The 19,166-nt window shown below is 50.3% G+C and overlaps 1 protein-coding gene across 2 annotated transcripts in view; it reads right to left on the reverse strand.

Moving 5' to 3' along the window:
- The window catches only part of LOC138573297 (uncharacterized), a 198,925-nt gene that overhangs the window by 47,174 nt on the left and 132,585 nt on the right, over window positions 1-19,166 (reverse strand). For both annotated transcript variants that reach the window (XM_069649325.1, XM_069649326.1), the window contains exon 4: window positions 1,442-1,607. In XM_069649325.1, the coding sequence (XP_069505426.1) occupies window positions 1,442-1,607 (166 nt within the window). The remainder of the gene's footprint in view (window positions 1-1,441; window positions 1,608-19,166) is intronic.

Here is a 19,166-nt window from a genome sequence, read left to right on the forward strand (position 1 = left end):
TAATCCCCTGCCAGGACCTCTTTCATGGGCTTCTCAGATCCCCTGGTGTACTTCTCTGCCAGGTATCTTCCCACAATGCCAAAATCTTTATAAAACTTCAGGTGTCTGGTGTACTCCCCTGCCACGACTTCTTATTGGTTCACTGTTCCTTTCACTGTACCACAGTTGCACTTACCCTGAGGTGCACAGTATATTTGGTTATGGTAGCACTTGCTGTAACTTTCCCCACATTAACATCACATACATCTGTACCTGCCTGAGGCTTGTTGCAGCACTTATTTTGTTCGTTTTCAAATGTTATTCATATTGGCATTTGAAATTGTACTTTTCCTTGGTTTCATTTAAACAAGTTTGGTATCTTCCCGTCATTTGCAACTTCATACAGTGCAAACATTTGCAGGCGTGTGAATGGTAATGCCCTGGGGACCCTGCTGTTCTAGGCAGACTCACTGGGTCTTCTTTGCGTTTCCGAACTTGCTTTCTCTTGCACAAGTTGTTCCTTCCCTCTCAGGAATGTGCAGACGCTCTGTCAGCGTCCGACGTGGCTCCGCAAGCAACCTCCAGCTTCCCTGGACCAGAGAGCTCTGTTTGGCTGTGCGATCGTATTTCCGGGAGTCTCTGCTCAGCCTCCAGTCTCTCCTTCCCCTGCGCTTCGCTCCTCGTCTTGCCACACCACTCTGGAAACCTCGGTCAGGAGCATCAGCCCCACAGGATTCCTCATCTTCTCCTGCAGAGCCTTCTCCTGCATGGCCGCTGCCATTTTGAAATGTCCTCCTCACTTTAGGTCCAACAAAACACTTTAGACTTGACATCAATTCCTTCTTCCTCTTTCTCGTCTCAGTACCTGAGGGTTTATGGGAGTTGAAGTCCATAGATGTTATTGAGTTTCTTGGTCGTGGTTGTTCAAAAGTCTCACAAAAAGATACATTAAAATCAGAAGATGTTATGTAGGTGTTATGATTGTTTGAATTATAGATGGGAGCCTGACAAGAGTAATATAGAGGAAAAGTTTCATATTTTTACTATAGTGTGCAACTGTTAGGTGACAGTAAGCCATTAAGGTCTCAGGTAGTATAGAGTCTCTCAGGGGAAAGAGGGAAATACTGCATCTCATCCGATAGGGTCACCACCTCGCCCAGATTTTTCACTGGCAGAGCGATGAGGTGTGAAGTTGAGCGTTTTCCAATTCTCGACTTGGACATGTGGCGGACTTCCAGGTTGATCACAGCGACTAGTCACAGATCCGAATAATCATCAGGTAAGCTGCCAATTTCGTGAACATCTGGTAAGAGGTCCTGAAAACTTGAATGATCATGGCTGGGCACGCATTTGAGCAGTTAGAAAATACCACAGGGCAATATCTGACAACCATACCTGCATATTTATTCTGGTAAATTATACATGAGATGAATTTACTAAAATAGTAATCTATAGCACTCACCTGCACACATGGTTGCGTTAATACTTCATTGTATGGTATGATCGGTCTCCGTTGATGGTATTTGATTAAATCCTCCAGTGTTTTGTGTGCAACATGCACACCTACAATCACAAACCGTCCATCTGCTTGGCTGTCAATCATGAAGTGTCTGCAGCGATCAATGGCCCTAGAAGAAAAAAAACATTAATGAAGTAACTTAACAAATTTTGTGTGTCATCTTCACTTTATTGACGCTACCTTTTACCTTCACCCATTCATGTATACTGCAGTCGACATCAGCGATATATCATGCATATTTCTGCTTCTGTAATCCTGCAAACATGTGGAAGCTTTGGTCAGCTGTGGGGTTGAGATAGTTTATCACTACTGTAAAAAGATGACAGCAACCTAATGCTGCCATAAAAAGTATGCCATAAATGATTAAGCGAAGACATTTTTTGATGTTTCCAAATGCAGGTAGGACCAAAGAAATTCAGAAACTAGGAGCAAGCAGTCTAAGACTTGTGAATATTTAATCTGTTTAAAACAGAACTTCCATATTCTAAAAAAATATATATATAATATTCCTGAACTGGTTTATGGTTATATTCTTCTCCATTTGAATGTCACCACGAAGAACTTTCCTGCACCCAGATTAGGACTCATCAATCCTGGCTGCCAGGCCATCATATCGGAAAAGCAGAAGTCTATGGGTTTACGTATAACACTACATTTATTGACTTAATTTTTTGTTATACAAGTGCTCTAATCCCAATATTTTAAGCATGGATCAGGAATAGGGATCTGTAAAACCGTTTCATCTATTTGCATAGCAATCTTTATTATCCACTACGTAAACATACATTTTATCATAAGTAGAGTTATGTACGCAACTCACTAACTATTGGCTTTCTGTCTTGATGTCCACATAACCAGAATACTCCTCTTAATCACTACAAGTTCTCTGACCAACCAACCACGTGTGCCTGTTCACCTTTTTATATGCCCATCCAGTGCAGGATAGTTACCTCAGCATTTGAAAAGGTACCCCCAAAAAATAAGTAATTTCTGTCAAAGACTACCTGACAAAGCAACTTGTGCAAAACCTCACAGCTTGTGTGTTGACAACTGTCTCACACACATCCCCCACAGGGGTCATTTTTTAAATTCAGATTTCAACCTTTTCACAGGGCTCCAGTGGAGCTTGAACCAGGTCTTCTGCTGAACTCTTGATTAGTTTTATTTTACTTTGAAAGGCACTGCTGTACAAAACGCCAGCTCAACGCCCATGTTTACCTGCAGGGTACCACAGGGCTCATGTATTTATCCATTGCTGTTCAATGTTTATGTCATGCCACATCTTGCTCTTCTGGATGACCTGGGTGTACAGTATGCCAATTAAGCAGATGACACTCAGGTCATCGTAGAGTTAATGGGCTATCATAGCACTGATTCTGACACCATCAATCGCATCTATTACTCCATACAGGATTGGATGATTACAAACTCCCTTGCTCTCAATCCCCAAAAAAACCGAACTCCTGATGTTAGCATCAGAGCAAAGGCTCAAAACTATGTCTCCTGACTACATTAGTTTTCTTATAGCAGGAAATCTAATCAAAGTGACCAAGAAGGTACAAACATATGGTGTTGTGCTGGACGCAGAGCTATCCGTGAAACCCTATGTTGTTTCAGTTCGAGCCTCTTGTGGGTATGTGACCAAACTATTGAACCACATTCGCCCATACATTTCATTAAAAACAGATCCCTCCCAGCTACGGTCTTGATTATCTCCCGTCTTGATTATTGCAACAGCTTGCTGGTAGGGACATCTAAGGGAAATCTTCAGGCCCTGCTAGTTGCTCAAAATGGGGCAGTCAGAGCTGTACAGGGTCTCACCCGGAGGGAACATGTCACAAATGCAAGACAAAGTCTTCATTTGCTCCCTTTCAAACAACGTGTCATGCAGAAGTTACTCTCCTTGGCCTACAAGTGCTGTAATGGTGAAGCCCCGCAATACCTGAACAACCGCCTCACCACCCTTCCACCTGGTCGCTGCCTGCACTCCTATGACCCCTTTAAACTCACCCAACCCAGGTATAATCTTAAAACATTTGGTGGTTCCACATTTGATGTTCAGGCTCCAACATATCGGAATAAACTCCCACGTGATCTCAGGCAGTCCAACTCCATTCATGAGTTCAAGAAAGTCTTAAAACTCACTTGTTCAATCTTGACCGAGACTAGACTGCCGTTTTCACAGATCCGATCAGATTAGACCAGTATCCTCTGCTTTTTCTCTAATTTGTTATGTATGTCCTGTTTTGTCTTTCGTGCACTTTGAGGACTATGGGCGAGTAGCGCATTATAAAAACTATAAATAAATTCTAAAATGTTTTCCCCATCTCCCATGCATGAGATGTATATACCTAGTTCCCCAGTCCACTTAGACTTGATTAAGACCACCCTGTGACTTGTCTGGTTGGAGACAATTTTGGCACACAACATATTAAATGTGTTCCCCTAATAAGAAGTAAACTGATTCTCTAATGTATCCAAGTGTAGGATTGCATTATCCGCCAGACATCTTGAACATGTCCATTCCCGCAATCCATCAAAAACCTACATGAAAGTACAGCAATCCCAGCCCCCACTGTCCCCCCCCCCGCCGAGTTGGAAGGCGCACATGGCCGGTAACGGCCTGCCAGCCTGAACCTTTTCAGGCCAGAGCGAAGCTTGGGCCTTAACGAGGGCTGCCGCCTGTTACTGGCCATGTATGCGCCCACAACTAGGAGGTGAAAGCTATTCACACCCGGAGTTTTGCGCAACGTGCAACTTGTTTTTTGTTTTTCAGGAGATGGGTTGTTCACGAATTGTACAACACCATTCTCACAAGAGAAACAAAATAGATGGCCGCCACCAGTGGAAAAGGGACTTAATCCCGTTTCCATTTATACAACGGCGGCCATGGGTGGGAGGAGCGCACAGGACCAGAGCACAAAGCTCCATTCCAGCAGGTCAGTGGTGAGGAAGGGATGGGGGTTGGGGAAAAGTAAATGTTTATTCTGGGGGTGGGGTTTTCTCACCCACACTTCCAGCCACCTGATTGACCGAGCACCCTTACTGATTTGCTTTGCCAACTTGATGGCAGGATTGCCCCATAATGTTGCTCCACAGTGCATGATAATATTATGCCCAGGGCCAAATAACCAACAAAGCGAATGTACAATTGTAATCCTTACAAATGAGGAGGAGGGAATGTGTAAACATTATCAGGGTGCACAGATTGCCACTCAAACGTCAGCCAACTGGAGAATTCTCCCACCTCCTCACACAGTTCGGAAACCTCCTAATAAACCTCTAATGTTTATTATTATAATTATAATTGATCTTTTACACTCGCTGGTATTAAGAATAACTTAATACAAGCGAGTGGTTTCTAAGCACGGAATCAAGATTCGAAACTATGTTGCGCTGCGTTGTCTTGCTTCCAAGACAAACATGTTGCCCCTCAGCTATCCTTCCTCCCCAGTTTGGGAACTGTAATGATGCAATAGGTGAGAGGCAAGGCGATGCAAGAGTGCAGGAGACCAGTGGGATAGAGACCCGACAATTTACTAATAGAGGGAGGCAGAGTATAGACAAGGATTACAATAGGCCAAACATAATGATACAAGACAAAAAGAACCTTGTTTAAAAGATGCATCTTAAATAGGGCCAAGTGTGTAATTATTTAATATATTAAGACAAATCAGGGACCGTAATTCAAGGGCGCTGAGTGCAATTTAGCTCCTGGCAGAAATGTCAAGGTGCCATTTAGCTCCTGCTGAATTATCCTCCTTGGATCATACATAAATCAAACCTGTCCGCCTCACCCATGAAGCAAGTGTGCCACCAGAACCATTCCTTAAAAGCATCACGCACCTAGAAAATTTATAAATTGCAGAACAGCTTGTGCACAAGTGATACTTTTTTAAAAAAAATAAAATGTCTTTTTTGAGTGATTCGCACCTCATCAACAGTGGCCATCTACATTTAGCATATTTCACAACATTCATTACAAAAACAGGTCAGTTCTGAACATTTACATATCGAGCCGTAAAGTGTGCAGTCAAACAGTCGGTTATCATGGGAACGTGGTTGCATCCGGTGAGGGGAGTTTTGTGACAAGGTGAACCTGTCCCTTCCTGAGGTTTCTGCTACTCCTGTCCGTGGAGGCACCGTTAGTGCGTGATATTGTGCTCTCTGTTCTGGCAAAGGGATCAGTCCAGGGGATCCACTCAAGTTAATAGGTACACAGTAAAAGGGTTCCAGATGTTTTGAGGCTGATTTAGCAGTCCACATAGGTTTGCGTATTCCATGTCTGTGTCACTAAACCACATTAGATCTCTCAACCATGACTGCGCCGCTGGAGCAGATGCGCTGGTCCACTTCATCACAACGTATCTCCTAGCTATTATCAAGCAGGTTGAGAGTAATTTATGGTAGTGTTTCGGCAACCCAGGGAGCCACCCAAACATGCAACATAACAACTCACCCGGTACTGGTTTCCCCATCATCTCTGACATGATACTGACCACTCCCTTCCAGAAGGGGCGTATTTTACCACAGGCCCACAGCATATGTAGCATATCGCCCGGGTCCTCATTGCACCTCGAGCAGTTGGCGGGTCTTGTGGTGTCATATTGGTGCGTGCGTGCTAGAGAGATGTATACCCTGTGCAATGTCTTGTAATCGATAATTAAAAGCTCCCTTATGTCTGGTGCCACAAACCACCGCCCATTGTCTGTCTGTGAGGGCTACCCCAAAGTCTTCTCCCCACTTACTCCTACATTTCAGTGGATCCCGAGGTTAATCTGTCTGGAGTAATCTATATAGTGTGGACACCTCATCTTCTCTAGTTCCCTAGAAACAGCTGTTCAAAGATTGGCGCTGGATATATCGCGCCGACTAAATAAGCAACCAGATAAAAAAAAGAGATACTCGACAGAGATCCGTGCGTTTGAGAAAAAATAAATCCAATGCGCTTAAACGGCGGGAAAAAAACAATACCGTTGAGGAGAAATCCCTTTACGCTCAGGCAGCCAAGATGTACAAAACAGCCATCTCCTCAGCAAAAAAAAACTAATACAAGCACCGCATTCTTGGGCCAAGGAGGTATTCAGAGTCATCAAAGAGCTTGAGGCCCCCTGTCTACCTCCCTCACAGGTTACCAAGGACACCAAGTGGTGTAATGAAATCAAAGAAGCACTCTCTGATAAAAACTTAAAAAAATGCAGGCAGAACGGCCACCCGGGGGCGCTTGGATGGAGGACGCGAGAGAGTTCCTCCACGACCCTGACCACTAAAAATTGCAAATGTGCCCCCATTTGCCCCCTGCCCCAAAGTAGCGCTGAAACACCAGAAGGAACTGGTGTACTAGACCGGAGCCTGACACTAGAAAATCAGCTGAAAATCACTTCAGGAAATCCTGAGAGGCCTCGCCCGCAGGTATCCAATAGCGAAAGTGCACACCGAAGCGACAATCGACTACGCCACAAGTCAGTGGAAGACGTGCAGCCCGGACCTGAGGCCCCGCCCCTTGGGAGAGTCCTGAGGTGCACCCCCGCACCATCCCAACAACACAGGCAACTATTACGTTCACCTGGGTTCTGCGGGGGCTTTGGGGGACGGTTGGAGCCCTCCCTGGACTGGACTTCTCTGGTTCAGGCTCTAGCCTCGGCTGTGGTAGTGTGGACTGCTCTGGTTGCTGCTAATACCCTTGGGAGAAGGTAAGAGGCAATGAGAATGCTGCAGTGGAATTGCGATCCCCCTCGAACCCTTCCTTCCAGAATGAGATGAGCATGCATTTTCCCATATGACCTCACCTGTTTTGTAAAGATAAGCTCTAAGTCCTGCTTTCGCTCAGCAGGGGCACCGTTGAAAGACCAAGTTGCGTCACTGGTCCGTGTGCGTGGTGGCCCAGACCGGCTGCGACCAATCCACCTTGAAGGTAAGTTTTTTGTAGCAGTGATTATTGTCTGTGTCCTTTTGTCTTAACATTTCCCCAATGATCATTGTCCGTAATGTTGTAATGTCCTTTCTTTCCCCTATAGGTATGAAGATGGCCCCGTGGAATCGCAGTGATGGAAGCGAGTTCAAATGGTGCCAGGGGGGATTTCAGAAGACCCCACTAGCAGGTAAGTTGGGTTTCCGGATGGTACGCAAAGTTTTGCAAGTTGCGCGGCCAAACGTTTAAAGTTTGTGCAGTTGCTAACCTTGTGCGTTCTGTCTCCCTTGCAGGTTCGGCCAGACGGCGTTTGATGACGAGCAGTTATCCGAGTACCTGTTGGCTGCCAGATGGATGGATCCGTGTGGATGCTGAGCCGGAAGAGGTCTCCCGTGTTGCTGGGCATTCGGGACAGGTAAGGATGCAAGGCGCTGCTGGCGTTGGATTTGCAGAGACAGGTAAGATGCGCATGGAAGCTGCAGAGTTGGAATCAGGTAAGCAGTGCTTCGAGCAATGGCGTGGCTGGTCTCAGGTAAGATGCGCGCAGTAGCTGCAGGATGGAGATCAAGTGGGTGCGCGCTGAAGATGGAGTTCCAGAGACTGAAGAGAAGCAGGACTGGAAACAGGTAAGGAGCTGTAGACGGCGGCAAGTGTTACGCTGCTTCCAGCAGACTAACGTGAAGCGCCAGCATGCGGGTGGGGCCGGTTTATATAGCCTGACCCCAGCCACTCCCGTTAAGCCCTGCCTTGTGTCCCCACCTTACCACTCCATCAGACTTCTGCACGTGCTTCCAATGCTTTTGTATGGCCACGCCCGGCCTGGATGCTCGTGCCTTAGGCACACTGTGTGCAGAGCACACTTTCAAATGAGCCTGGTGGCAAAGGCGCCAGGACTGGGTCCATTGGGACCCTGTGGGGCATAAAGGTAATGGCCCTTGACCAGTGGCCATGACAGCAACTCGCCCCACGAAGCGGCCCCGGGCCACGGCCCCCCATGGAGAGAATCGGCATCCCCAGACGCCCATGGTCTCTCATGGGCCCCGGTCACAGCGGCCCTATGGACAGGTGTCAGATGTAGTGGCGGATGGTCGTAAAGTGGACAAGACCCCTGAGCGTCCGCAGACCGCGGGTCTAGGAAAGGCCCTTTATCGATATTCAACGGCCCTGGAAGGTAAGTAGGTAACTTGCAGCCGCTCGTCGAGGGATCTGGGACGAGGGCTGTGACCATTCGTAGCGCCCCCACCCCCTCCGTTTCCTCGATTACCAACCCGCCGATCCACACTGAGGTACCCCGTGGGAACCACCAGTGGCTGCAGGTGCATACAGGCAGCCAAGACTGCCGAACACTTAATAACATGTGACACAGAGCCCCAGAGTGCTCGTAATTAGGCCGAGTGTATTGCATCAGACACCGTCGTTCCGAAGTACTCAGGAAGACACAAGGACCACTTTACATGCCAACCTCCACTGCAGACTCTAAACGGAGGCAGAGCGGACACGCCGGATGACCAAATCCCCACAACAGAGACACACAACAACTCCTTCATTCACTGGTCTAATTGATCCCTGCTCATGTGGGCATACGATGCGGTCTGAGGTCTGTCGTGCTCCCCACGCGAGGGTGCCATTCTGGCAAACAAGACCACGACACTGAAGGGCTGGCCTACAGATGTGCGACTCCTGCCCTCCTTCATCAGGTTAGTGGTAAGAACCTAATTAGACCGGACCCATATCTATCGCAGTAACCTTTGACTTCCCTCCACTGCCATACAGCAGCCCGTTCTCTGAACAAACAAACAAATGGTCCCCTCCACAAACCGCCATACAAGATTTGTGGACTGAGACGACCCCACGCTCGTGCGCGCCATGGTCAGGAGTCCCCAGAAGCACCACTATTAAGTATATCATTATATAATATGATATTTGGTATGACATTTATAATGTGCCTATAACCAATTGTTTCAAGGCACAACGAGGCAGGGGAGGGGAACAGAGGGATGAACAGACAACGATCTTACTAGGCCAGGTGACATTGAGATTGCGCAAGTGCAGGGGAGGTGGACAAGTAGAGAGAGGCGAGGGGAAAGGGGGAGGGGAAGTGCAATACATAGGATAAACGGAGAATAAATAACAAGCATAAATAATGACGATAAATAAGAAGTGCAGCCAGCTGGTGGCAGGGTTAATGCAGACATCAGGTGTCAAGAGCTGGTAGGGGGCTGTAGGGATACAGAAACAGCCCCAGAGTGCATAGGTTGCCAGGGGGGCAGTGCAGGTGTGCAACTGGCGATGTTGGGACCTGGGCCTGAGAACAGAGGGTAGCCAGGTGACCAGTGCAGTTTCAGTTTCAGCCAGGAGTTCAGCAGGGGAGAGGAGGAGAGAAAGCAGAAGCAAAGAGGAAGATCTTGAGGTGCTTCCGGAACTGGAGATGATTCTCGTCAATTTTCCGAGAGTCAGGGAGGCTGTTTCAGAGGGAGGCCTCAGCCGAAGAAAGATCTACCACCAACTCGTTGCTTGGAGAAGCGACAGACCCTGAGAGGGTTGGAGGCGGATTAGCGAAGAGCTCGAGAAGGAAGATATTTAGGAAGAGAGAGTTGAAGGTATTGAGGTCACAGGCCCCAGGCCCCAGAAGGCCTTGTGGACAATGCAGAGGGTTTTGAACTTAATCCTCGCAGCCACTGGGAGCCGTTGCAGAGATTTTAGTCCTGGAGAGATACGATCCCTGGGCTTGAACCAAGGACAAGTCTTGCAGTCCTGTTTTGGATGAGTTGCAGAGGGCGGAGAGCAGAGGCAGTAGTCCAGCCTAGAGAGAACCAGAGCTCTGTAGACGGTGAGCCTCTGGGGGAAGGAGAGGAAAGGAAGAATACCTCTGAGGAGGTGCAGCTGGTAGTGTGACTTCTTATAGAAGTCAGATGTGAGTAGAGAAGGAGAGTGTGGAGTGGAAGATGACCCCAATGTTTTTAGTCTCACAGGTGGGAGCAGGAAGAGGGTCAAGAGAGGCCGGCCAGAGGGTGACAGGAAAGGGGGAAGTGGGTGTGCAGATGAGGAGAATCTCAGTTACTGGCATTAAGGCAGAGATCATTGGCGGCACAACACTCCTGCATAGCAGGCAGACAGTCAATCAGTCAGAGATGAGAGAAGGAGAAAAGGTGGCTGAAGGGAGCCTGGAAATGAGCTGTGTGTCATCTGCATAGCACTGAAAGTTAGGGCAAAGAGCGGCAATGCGGTGGGCAAGAAGTGCCAGGTATTGGTTGAACAGCCAGGGAGAGAGGTTAGACCCCTGGGGAACACCACAGGTAGAGATAGAGGAGAGGAAGGACCCAAGTTGGACCTCGGAGGGTTGATCGGAGAGGAAAGAGGTCAGCCATGCCAGTCTTCACAGATGTTCAGGAGAGCAGTTTACGTGCTTCTGGTAGCTCTGAAACCAGACTGATGGTCATGGAGACAACCAACAGATTTAGTGTGAAGATTAAGCTGGGAGATGGCCAGCTTTTCCAGGAGTTTTCCCAGGAAAGGAGTGATGAAGATGGGGCGATTGGGAGTGCCTCGGGGGGAAGGGAAGACTCCAGTGGTGAAAGAGTGGTTGCAAAAGTCAGCCAGAGCAGGAGCCAGGGTGTCAATGTGGTCCTTGATGGTTTTGGAGGAACATTGGTGAACCTGTTTTGACGAGACTTTCATAGATCGGCCTCGTCTAGAAACCTCATCTGGGGAAAATAGGGAAAAGGCAGAGAAGGAGGGAGGAGATGTGGCCGAAGAGCTGGAAGTAGAGGGAGGTGGGGGAGAGGAAGAGAGTTTTAGACATGAAATCAGAAGCCGGAGCCGTGCAGAGGGCATGGGAGGGGAAAGGAGAGGAAGAGACTGCAGCAGGATTGGCCAGTTCCTTGCAGATTTTAAAGAGTTTGGCTGCGTTGTTAGATGCAGCAGAGACGCGGGCTTGAATGTGAGCTCTCTTCTTGGTTCAGACCGAGAACTGGTACTTGCGTTTGAGGGCGACAAGATCCGAGTTGTTTTATTTTTAACATATTTAATTGGCATTTCTAAAGTATAGCTGTTCATACATTAAATGCTCACTTCATAGCAAGAGTGACATTCTAATGACAACATTCCAATGTTAACAGTAAACAGAACAACAAAAACCAACTTTCTTCACTTGTCAGACATTTTGTGTGCATCGTCGTTGGTTACATGTGGAGTAGCAGGTGGGACCAAAGCGATGAAGATATCAGCAGTACAGTAGTAACCCCTTAGTTCCTTCTGAGGGTGCAGCAATTTTAAACAGTCGAGGACTGACATTTACGAACAGGGGGCCAAGAAGTGTTCAAGGGGGTTTATCATCCGACGGGTGAAACATATCCCAGACCAACAGTTTCCACTCAGAACATTTGTCACTCCCATCTGTACCAGAACCTCTTGCATCTTCTGCCCATACCCTAGTCTCAGCCTTAGTCCAACGTTCAAATTCTCGGTATCAGCAGGCGTATTGCGGGCACCTAGCAGATTTCCAGCCCATTGCAATGGTTCTTTTGGCCAGTATGCACACCATATTCATACACTTGACCACATGCTTGTATTTACTGCTTCTGGGGTATGTGTCTAGCAAGCAGACTTGTAAGTCCATTCATATCTCACTATCCAAGCCTTCCTGCAGGCCTGTTCTATCTCTGCCCAGAAATTTCACACTCGTGTGCAGTCCCAGAGCATGTGCATCAAGTCTGCATTGCCTACTGCACACCCGGGGCATATTGAACTTGCCTTACTGAATGTGGCTATTCTGTGTGGGGTCATGTATGTGCGGTACAGCACGTTCAGCTGAATCAGTCTGAATCGGGAGTTCCTAAGCACTTCTTTGGGGAATATCAATATCCTCTCCCACTCCTTTTCCATAATATCGGTGCCTATATCTTTCTCCCACTTCTCCTTCAACAGTGTACTCTTGGGGTTTGGCCTGTCTGTTATTGGACTACATAGTCTAGACACCGGCCTCCAGTTGTCTCCCAGGTTGTGCATTAGTGTTAGTTGGGGGTTTGGTATCGGTTCTTCCGGCCATCCATCCCATTTTTCCCTGGCCACCCTCCGGGCTCTTTGGTACCACAAGAACTGACCCCCTTGCAGCTCCTCTTTCGCTTGTAATGATTCAAACTCTCTTAAGGTACCCCCGTCATACAAGCCACCCATAGGTAAACACCCCACATCTCCCAGTGTCTCACCATTGCCAAATCTGTGCTGAGCCTGCAGACATCCGCTGCTATTGCGGTCTCTGGTGAATAGAGACACAGTTTTTAGAAGTGTCATAGCCCTATTCCATACCCTCCTGCTCAGGGTCACCAACATTGGGACGCTCCCCATACAATTTAGAGGGACCCATAATGCTTCTTTTAGTCGTGACGGCGCAACTAGGCATCGTTCAGTTTCTGATGTGGGCTCGTCCGACAGCCACTTGGCCACGAAATTTAGCTGGGCCATGAGGGAGTATTTCTCCAGATCCGGTAGTTTTACACTGCCCTCCCTTTAAGGCAGACACAGTGTGACTAGCGATAGTTTATGGCAGGCTACGCCCCACAAGAATTCACGCAGGAGTGTATCTAATAAGCGAAAGAAGGAGGCCTTGATGTAGTAATGAACATTGTGGAAATAACAGATCTTGACGCTTAAACATCTAGACTTAGTAGACATTTGGAGGGAATTGCACCCAGAAGACAGGGGCTACTCTGATTATTCCTCCCCACATAACCTGTACACCAAGATTGACTACCTATTCATGACAAGTGGCCCCCTTACACAAATAGAATCGGCACAATACCTAGGCAGATACATCTCAGACCACTCCCCACTGATGCTAGAATGGAAGATGCTGGGCCTGCAACCCCCATACCAATGTGGCGCATACCCACAGACGCCCCGACAGACCGAGCCTTCAGGGAGGACCTGCAAAGTAAATTAGAGGAGTATATAAAAACAAACATGGGCAGCGTCAAGGAGTGGGGGACAGTGTGGCAGGCACTGAAAGTGGTGGTCCGGGGGGAGGTTTTCGCTCGTGCAGACGGGGTCAGGAAAAAGCTGAGGGTGGAATTGGGGCAGTGGGAGGAGGAAATCAGACAAATAGAAGCAAAAGGCATCCAGCAACAATGAGGAGGAACTCAGGCTAGTGGAACTAAGATGCAACTGCCAAGGCGCTTGGGGGAGGTTGTCAAAATTCGACTACAAGGTTAAGACAACTAGAACTCATGCGGAAGGGGATAAACCCAGTAAACTACTGGCATGGTTATGTAAGAGGGAACACCTGAGGCACCTGACCACGGAACCCAAGGACAAGGCAGGCACAGTGCACAAAACACAGCAAGCAATCAATGACATCTTTATTGACTTTAACTCTTGCCTATATAGCCACAGGGACGTCTCTATGGGGGGGCAAACAGGGCACATGCCCTGGGCCCCCCATTCTGATGGCCCTGAAGGGGACTCCCAGAATGATCCTGGAGAGTGTCGTGACCAGGGGCGTCGCTAGGGGGGGCTTGAGGGCTATAGCCCCGGATCATTTGCTTTTAGCCCCGGATGAAGATCAAGGGGTTACAAGCAAAGGCTAGCCCCGGGCCCGAACTGGGATTCGGGTCCTTCGTCCCAGAGACCTCCGTCAGCAGGCATGTCTGGTGGATCAGGTTCGGGTGGGGTTTCAGTTCGTGGATCACCCAGCTTCTTAAAGAAACCCCCGTTTCGGGTGACAGCAGACCGTCCATCCGAGGCCGTCACCATGGATCCTTTCACTGCCACTACATCCAATGGCTCCGGTTCATAGGGGAGCGATAGCTTCCCGTGGGGGTGTCGATTACGGATAAGGACCTCATCTCCCGGTTCTAGTCTTTGAGGTCGGAGACCCCTGCGCAGGTTCTCTTGTTCCGTTCGGACTCGCCTTTCAGCCTCCACCCGCGGACTATCGATGACCCCTGGTTCTTTCTCCCCAACTTCCGGCAGCAGTCCCCTGGGGCACCTCTTGAATAACGCCTCTGCGGGTGCCACTCCCGTGGCAGCATGTGGGGTGGTGCAGTACACCCGCAGAAACTGATAGAGGGCGCGTTGTAAGGATTGCCCCTGCCCCTGAGCAATTCGGAATGTTTTATTCAGCGTCCTCATCAGTCTCTCAGTGTCCCCGTTTGCTCGGGGCCACAGGGGGGAGATCTTCCTGTGCTGTATTCCGCAGCTCTCCATCAACTCGGAGAACCACTCACTTTGGAAGGGCGATCCGTTGTCAGAGCATAGAGTGTGGGGGGAAACCATGGGCCGCAAATATCTTCTCCATGGCCACCACCACATGCTCAAAGGCCACAGACTCGACGAACTCAACTTCCGGGTATCTCGAGTATTCATCGACTATTACCAGGAAGTGAGTGCCCACTGATGTTGAGCCAAAGTCAGCGTGGACGATCTCCCAGGGCCTCGTGCCACGGGGCATTGCCTCAATTGCAGGTTCTCGTTGCAGAGGAGAGGCCGCCTGACACCATACGCAGGCCGCCACGAAGTCGTCCACCCTTTTCTCCAACTCCGGAAACCAGACTTTCGAGCGGAGCCGCGCCTTGGTCTTAGAGGCGCCCTGATGTCCATGATGGGCGAGACTGATCACATCGCTCACCTTTGACCGTGGAATGACGATCCGGTCACCCCGGAGGAACAGCCCTGAGTCGGAAAACGACAACTCCTCCTTCACCTTCCACAACTGCTCCAGAGCTGTTTTGGCTTCCGGCGTGCGCCCGGACACGGCTCCGAGGACGGACTTCCAGGACCCGTTGTGCATTGTGTCCTTCAAGATTTGAAAACACTCGTCCTCAGCCGCAGCAGCCTCCAACTCCTCTAGGGACATCGCATTTGGCGTTGCCGCCTCCACCACCATTCGTACATAACTGTCCGCCTCTTCTCCGCAGGTGTCATGTCCATCTCCCCCACCTACTCCCGGATGACGAGACAGGTAGTCCGCGGCATTGTTAGCCCCTGGCCTATATACCAGGGTGATTGAATACTCGAGGAGGGCGAGCATCCACCTCTCAATTCTAGCTGGTGGTTTTGACAATGAGCCCACTAGAATCGGAAGCAGCGTTTTGTGGTCAGACACCACCGTCACTGGACGTCCCAAGACATAGAGCCGGAAATGTTTGCAGCCCCACAGCACTGCCAGGGCCTCCCGCTCGATCTGGGAGTACCTCTGTTCCGTTTCGGTGAGCGCTTTGCTCGCATATGCCACAGGTCGAACAGTCCCGCTGTGATCCACTTGAGTCAGCACTGCCCCCAACCCGAAAGGACTCGCATCAACCACAATCTCCGATTCCAAGGCGGGGTCGAAAAACGCCATGGTATCTCCCTTTGTGAGGGCACCCTTAATGTCCTCAAAGGCGGGCTGTTCGAGAGGGCCCCAATGCCAAGGTGACTCCTTCTTGGTCAGCGCCCGGAGTGGTTCAGATCTTGAGGCTACGTTCGGGATGAACCGCCCGCAATACGTTACCATCCCCAGGAAGCTCCTCACGTCCGTCACAGACTCGGGGGCCTTCACCGCTTTGATGTCCTGAACCTTCTTCGGGTCTGGCGACACCCCCCCCCTCCTTGAATATGAAGCCAAAGAATTCAATAGAGGGGCGCATGAACTCACACTTCTCCCTGTGCAGGGTGAGGCCCAACGACTGAAGTCGTTTCAGAGTATTATCGAGCCTCTTCATGTGATCCACTTCGGTTTTGGCAAACACCAGAATATCATCGCTGATGTTGAGGACGCCCTCTAGATCTGCTAGGGCGCCCCTGATGATGTTTTGGAACACTTCAGCGGCAGACGATACTCGAAAACTCAACCGCTTGTATCGATATATTCCCTGATGGGTGGTAAACGTTGTTATGTACCGGGACTCTGGATGAAGGACGACCTGGTGATATCCGGCTCGGAGGTCCAGTTTCGAGAACACTCGAGCCCCCTGAACATCAGCAATGATATCATCGATCGTTGGAGTAAGATGACGCTCCCTTTTGATCGCCTTGTTGGGGAGCCTCATGTCCACGCAGATGCGTACCGAGTCGGGTTGCTTGGGCTTTCTGGCCACCACGATCGGGGACACCCAGGGGGTTGGGCCCTCAACCTTTTCGATGATATCCAGGCTCACCAAATTGTCCAGCTCCTTATCGACCTGCTCCCTTAAATGAAAAGGTACTCGGCGGTGTTTCAATGCGATGGGCTGCACTGACTCATCGATGTGTAATCGAACTGGTTCCCCCGTCATCTTTCCGATCCCACTGAAGAGTGCAGCATATTTGTCGAGGAGATCATTAATGTCCTCCAGGTGGACGGAGTATGCAAAGCTGACGATACCTAAGGCCTCCGCAGCTGCGCAACTGAGCAGGGTATTGCTGCTCACCGGGGTCACATAAAATCGGGCCATGATTTGTGAGCCATCATGTTCCACGTCTGCCACGAAGGCACCGTCGAGCGGTAGCGGTTCCTGACCCCCAAAAGCAAATATGCGGGCCTTCGGTGCGACCAGACCTGGGAGGGGTTTGAGAGAGTCATAATGCCCTCTGGCCATCACATTGACAGAGGCGCCTGTGTCAACGAGCACTGGGACTGGGGAGTGGTTGATCTCGACCACACATCTCGGCTGTCTCCGGCTTCTTCCTTTGAGTACTCCCACGCTTGAGACGAAAAAGATGTTCTCCTCGTCTTCCTCTTCGGCTCCTTCCGGATGGGACTCAACTTCCCCCTGTTCTACCTGGGCAATACTGGGCTGTTGGCTCTGGCGCGGAGTCCATGTCCGTGCCTGACCTCTCGGCACCATCACCGGCATGGCTGCCCGACATACACTCGAGAAATGATCGGCCAGTCCACACCTCCCACAGGTTTTCGCAGCCGCCGGGCATTCTGCCATGTGAGGGAGGTCGTACCCACACTTCTGGCACGACTTCCCGGCTCTTCCTGCCCTGTCTCGGGTTCCTCCACCCGGGCGTCTCACTCCTCGGCCACCCCGCCACACACCTCCTCCGACCTCACCGACCGAGACCCAGCTTCCATCTTGTTGGCTCATGCTTCTGCTACCTCGTGGCACCTGCCCAGCTCCAGAATGCGGGGCAGCGTGAGGCCCGGCTCTCTCAGGACTTGCCTCCTGAGCTTGCCGGAGGAGCATGCCTGGATTAGCATTGTGCGTATCATGTCGTCTGCATCCCCCCATGCACAACCGAGGGAGAGGCGGCGTAGGCGACCATAAAAAGTGTCCAGTGTCTCCTCCTCCTTCTGCTTCGCCGAGAGCATGACGCACCTCTCATAGTCCACGTTTGCAAGGGGAAGGAAATGTGCGAGGAGGGCCGCCTTGGCCGCATCATAAGAGTTGTTGATAGGAGCAAGCGATTCAAATATCTCCTGGACTGTCGGCCCTGTCGAATACAGCATGGTGGCAATTCTGCTGTCATCGTCCGTCACCTGAGCAGCCCTGAAATACATGTCGAGGCGACTCACCCATCTTCTCCATCGGGGCCCCATGCTCGAGGGTGGGCCCGACGCATCGAATTCCGGAATGGGCTGCAAGGCGGCATGGGCCGCGGGTGCTCGTGCTTGAGCCATAATGGGAAACCCTGGTTGTCCAGGTGGCGGTCCTGCAGGCACTTGAATCACCGGAGGTAGGGCGGCCTGTTGTTGAGCCGCTGCCTGGCCACGATCGCGGGGAAGGGACGCTGCTGCACCACCACTGTCCGAATCCTCAGAGTCGCCCATGGGCTTGATCGCACAGGCACCCCCACCTACTGTCCTGAGGGCCGCAACTCAGACACCCACCATCACAGTGCGACTCACCCCTCCTTCCCGGGTACACGAACAGTTCCAACACGGGGAGGCTTCCGGATAAGGCACCAGTGGATGTACAAAGGACGCAGTTATCCAGAGCAGCCAAGCTTGATGATGAAGAAGACAAAGAAGAAAAACCCACGGCACTCTGATGATGAAGGGGACAAAGAGAACACCGTGGATCCACCTTGCCGCAATCCAAATGGACTTGGAAGTTCCAAAAATTGAGCCAAAAGTGATGGATTGGCCTAGACAGGCCCTGTCATATAAGTCCTCTCCTGGCTTTCACACGACGTAAAAGACCCAAAATCGGGTTAAAACCCACAAATCAGACATGGGCGTGCAGGGTAGACCTCCTGCTATTAATGTGTCCAAAAATTAGGCCCGTGTTGACTACACGCTCCAAACCGGAGCCTCGTGAAGTTTCACGGCCTCCAAGACAAAATGGCCGCCGGCCGCGTGTGCGTCCCGCGACCCGGCATGAGACGAAACGAAGGTCCGTTCCGCTTCGTTTAAAAAAATTAATCTTCCCCAGATTATACCGCCGGGCCCGGGTCTCCCTCACCACTCGTCGCCACTGTTGGGGGCGGGTCGGAGCCCCCACGCGGTCCCGTAAACCCCCACCACATGAAGGAGTCAGACCGACACCAGTCCTTCGTGTTCGGGCTTCCCGGTCGCTCTAATGCGGCCGAGAACGCCCCCTTTATTTATACTCAGCGCGGCAGCGTGAAACGTCACGCCGCCACGTAGGCCTGTCATCGGGCAGAGCCACACCTGTCTGCTTGTGTGCCTAAATGTTTAAGTGGGCAGAAATATTCCCATGGGAGACATCAACTGAAAGCTAAAAGCTTCCCAACTTTTTTTTCAGCATCTGATTTGGGGCGGGTGCTTAAATAAGGTCGTGAACATCCTGCAAGGGGCATATACCTCAGTTAATCAAGGAGTTTTTTTTTTTC

The sequence above is a fragment of the Ambystoma mexicanum genome, chromosome 1p (genome assembly GCF_040938575.1).
Source record: "Ambystoma mexicanum isolate Mex_15411 chromosome 1p, UKY_AmexF1_1, whole genome shotgun sequence".
Classification (NCBI taxonomy): domain Eukaryota; kingdom Metazoa; phylum Chordata; class Amphibia; order Caudata; family Ambystomatidae; genus Ambystoma; species Ambystoma mexicanum.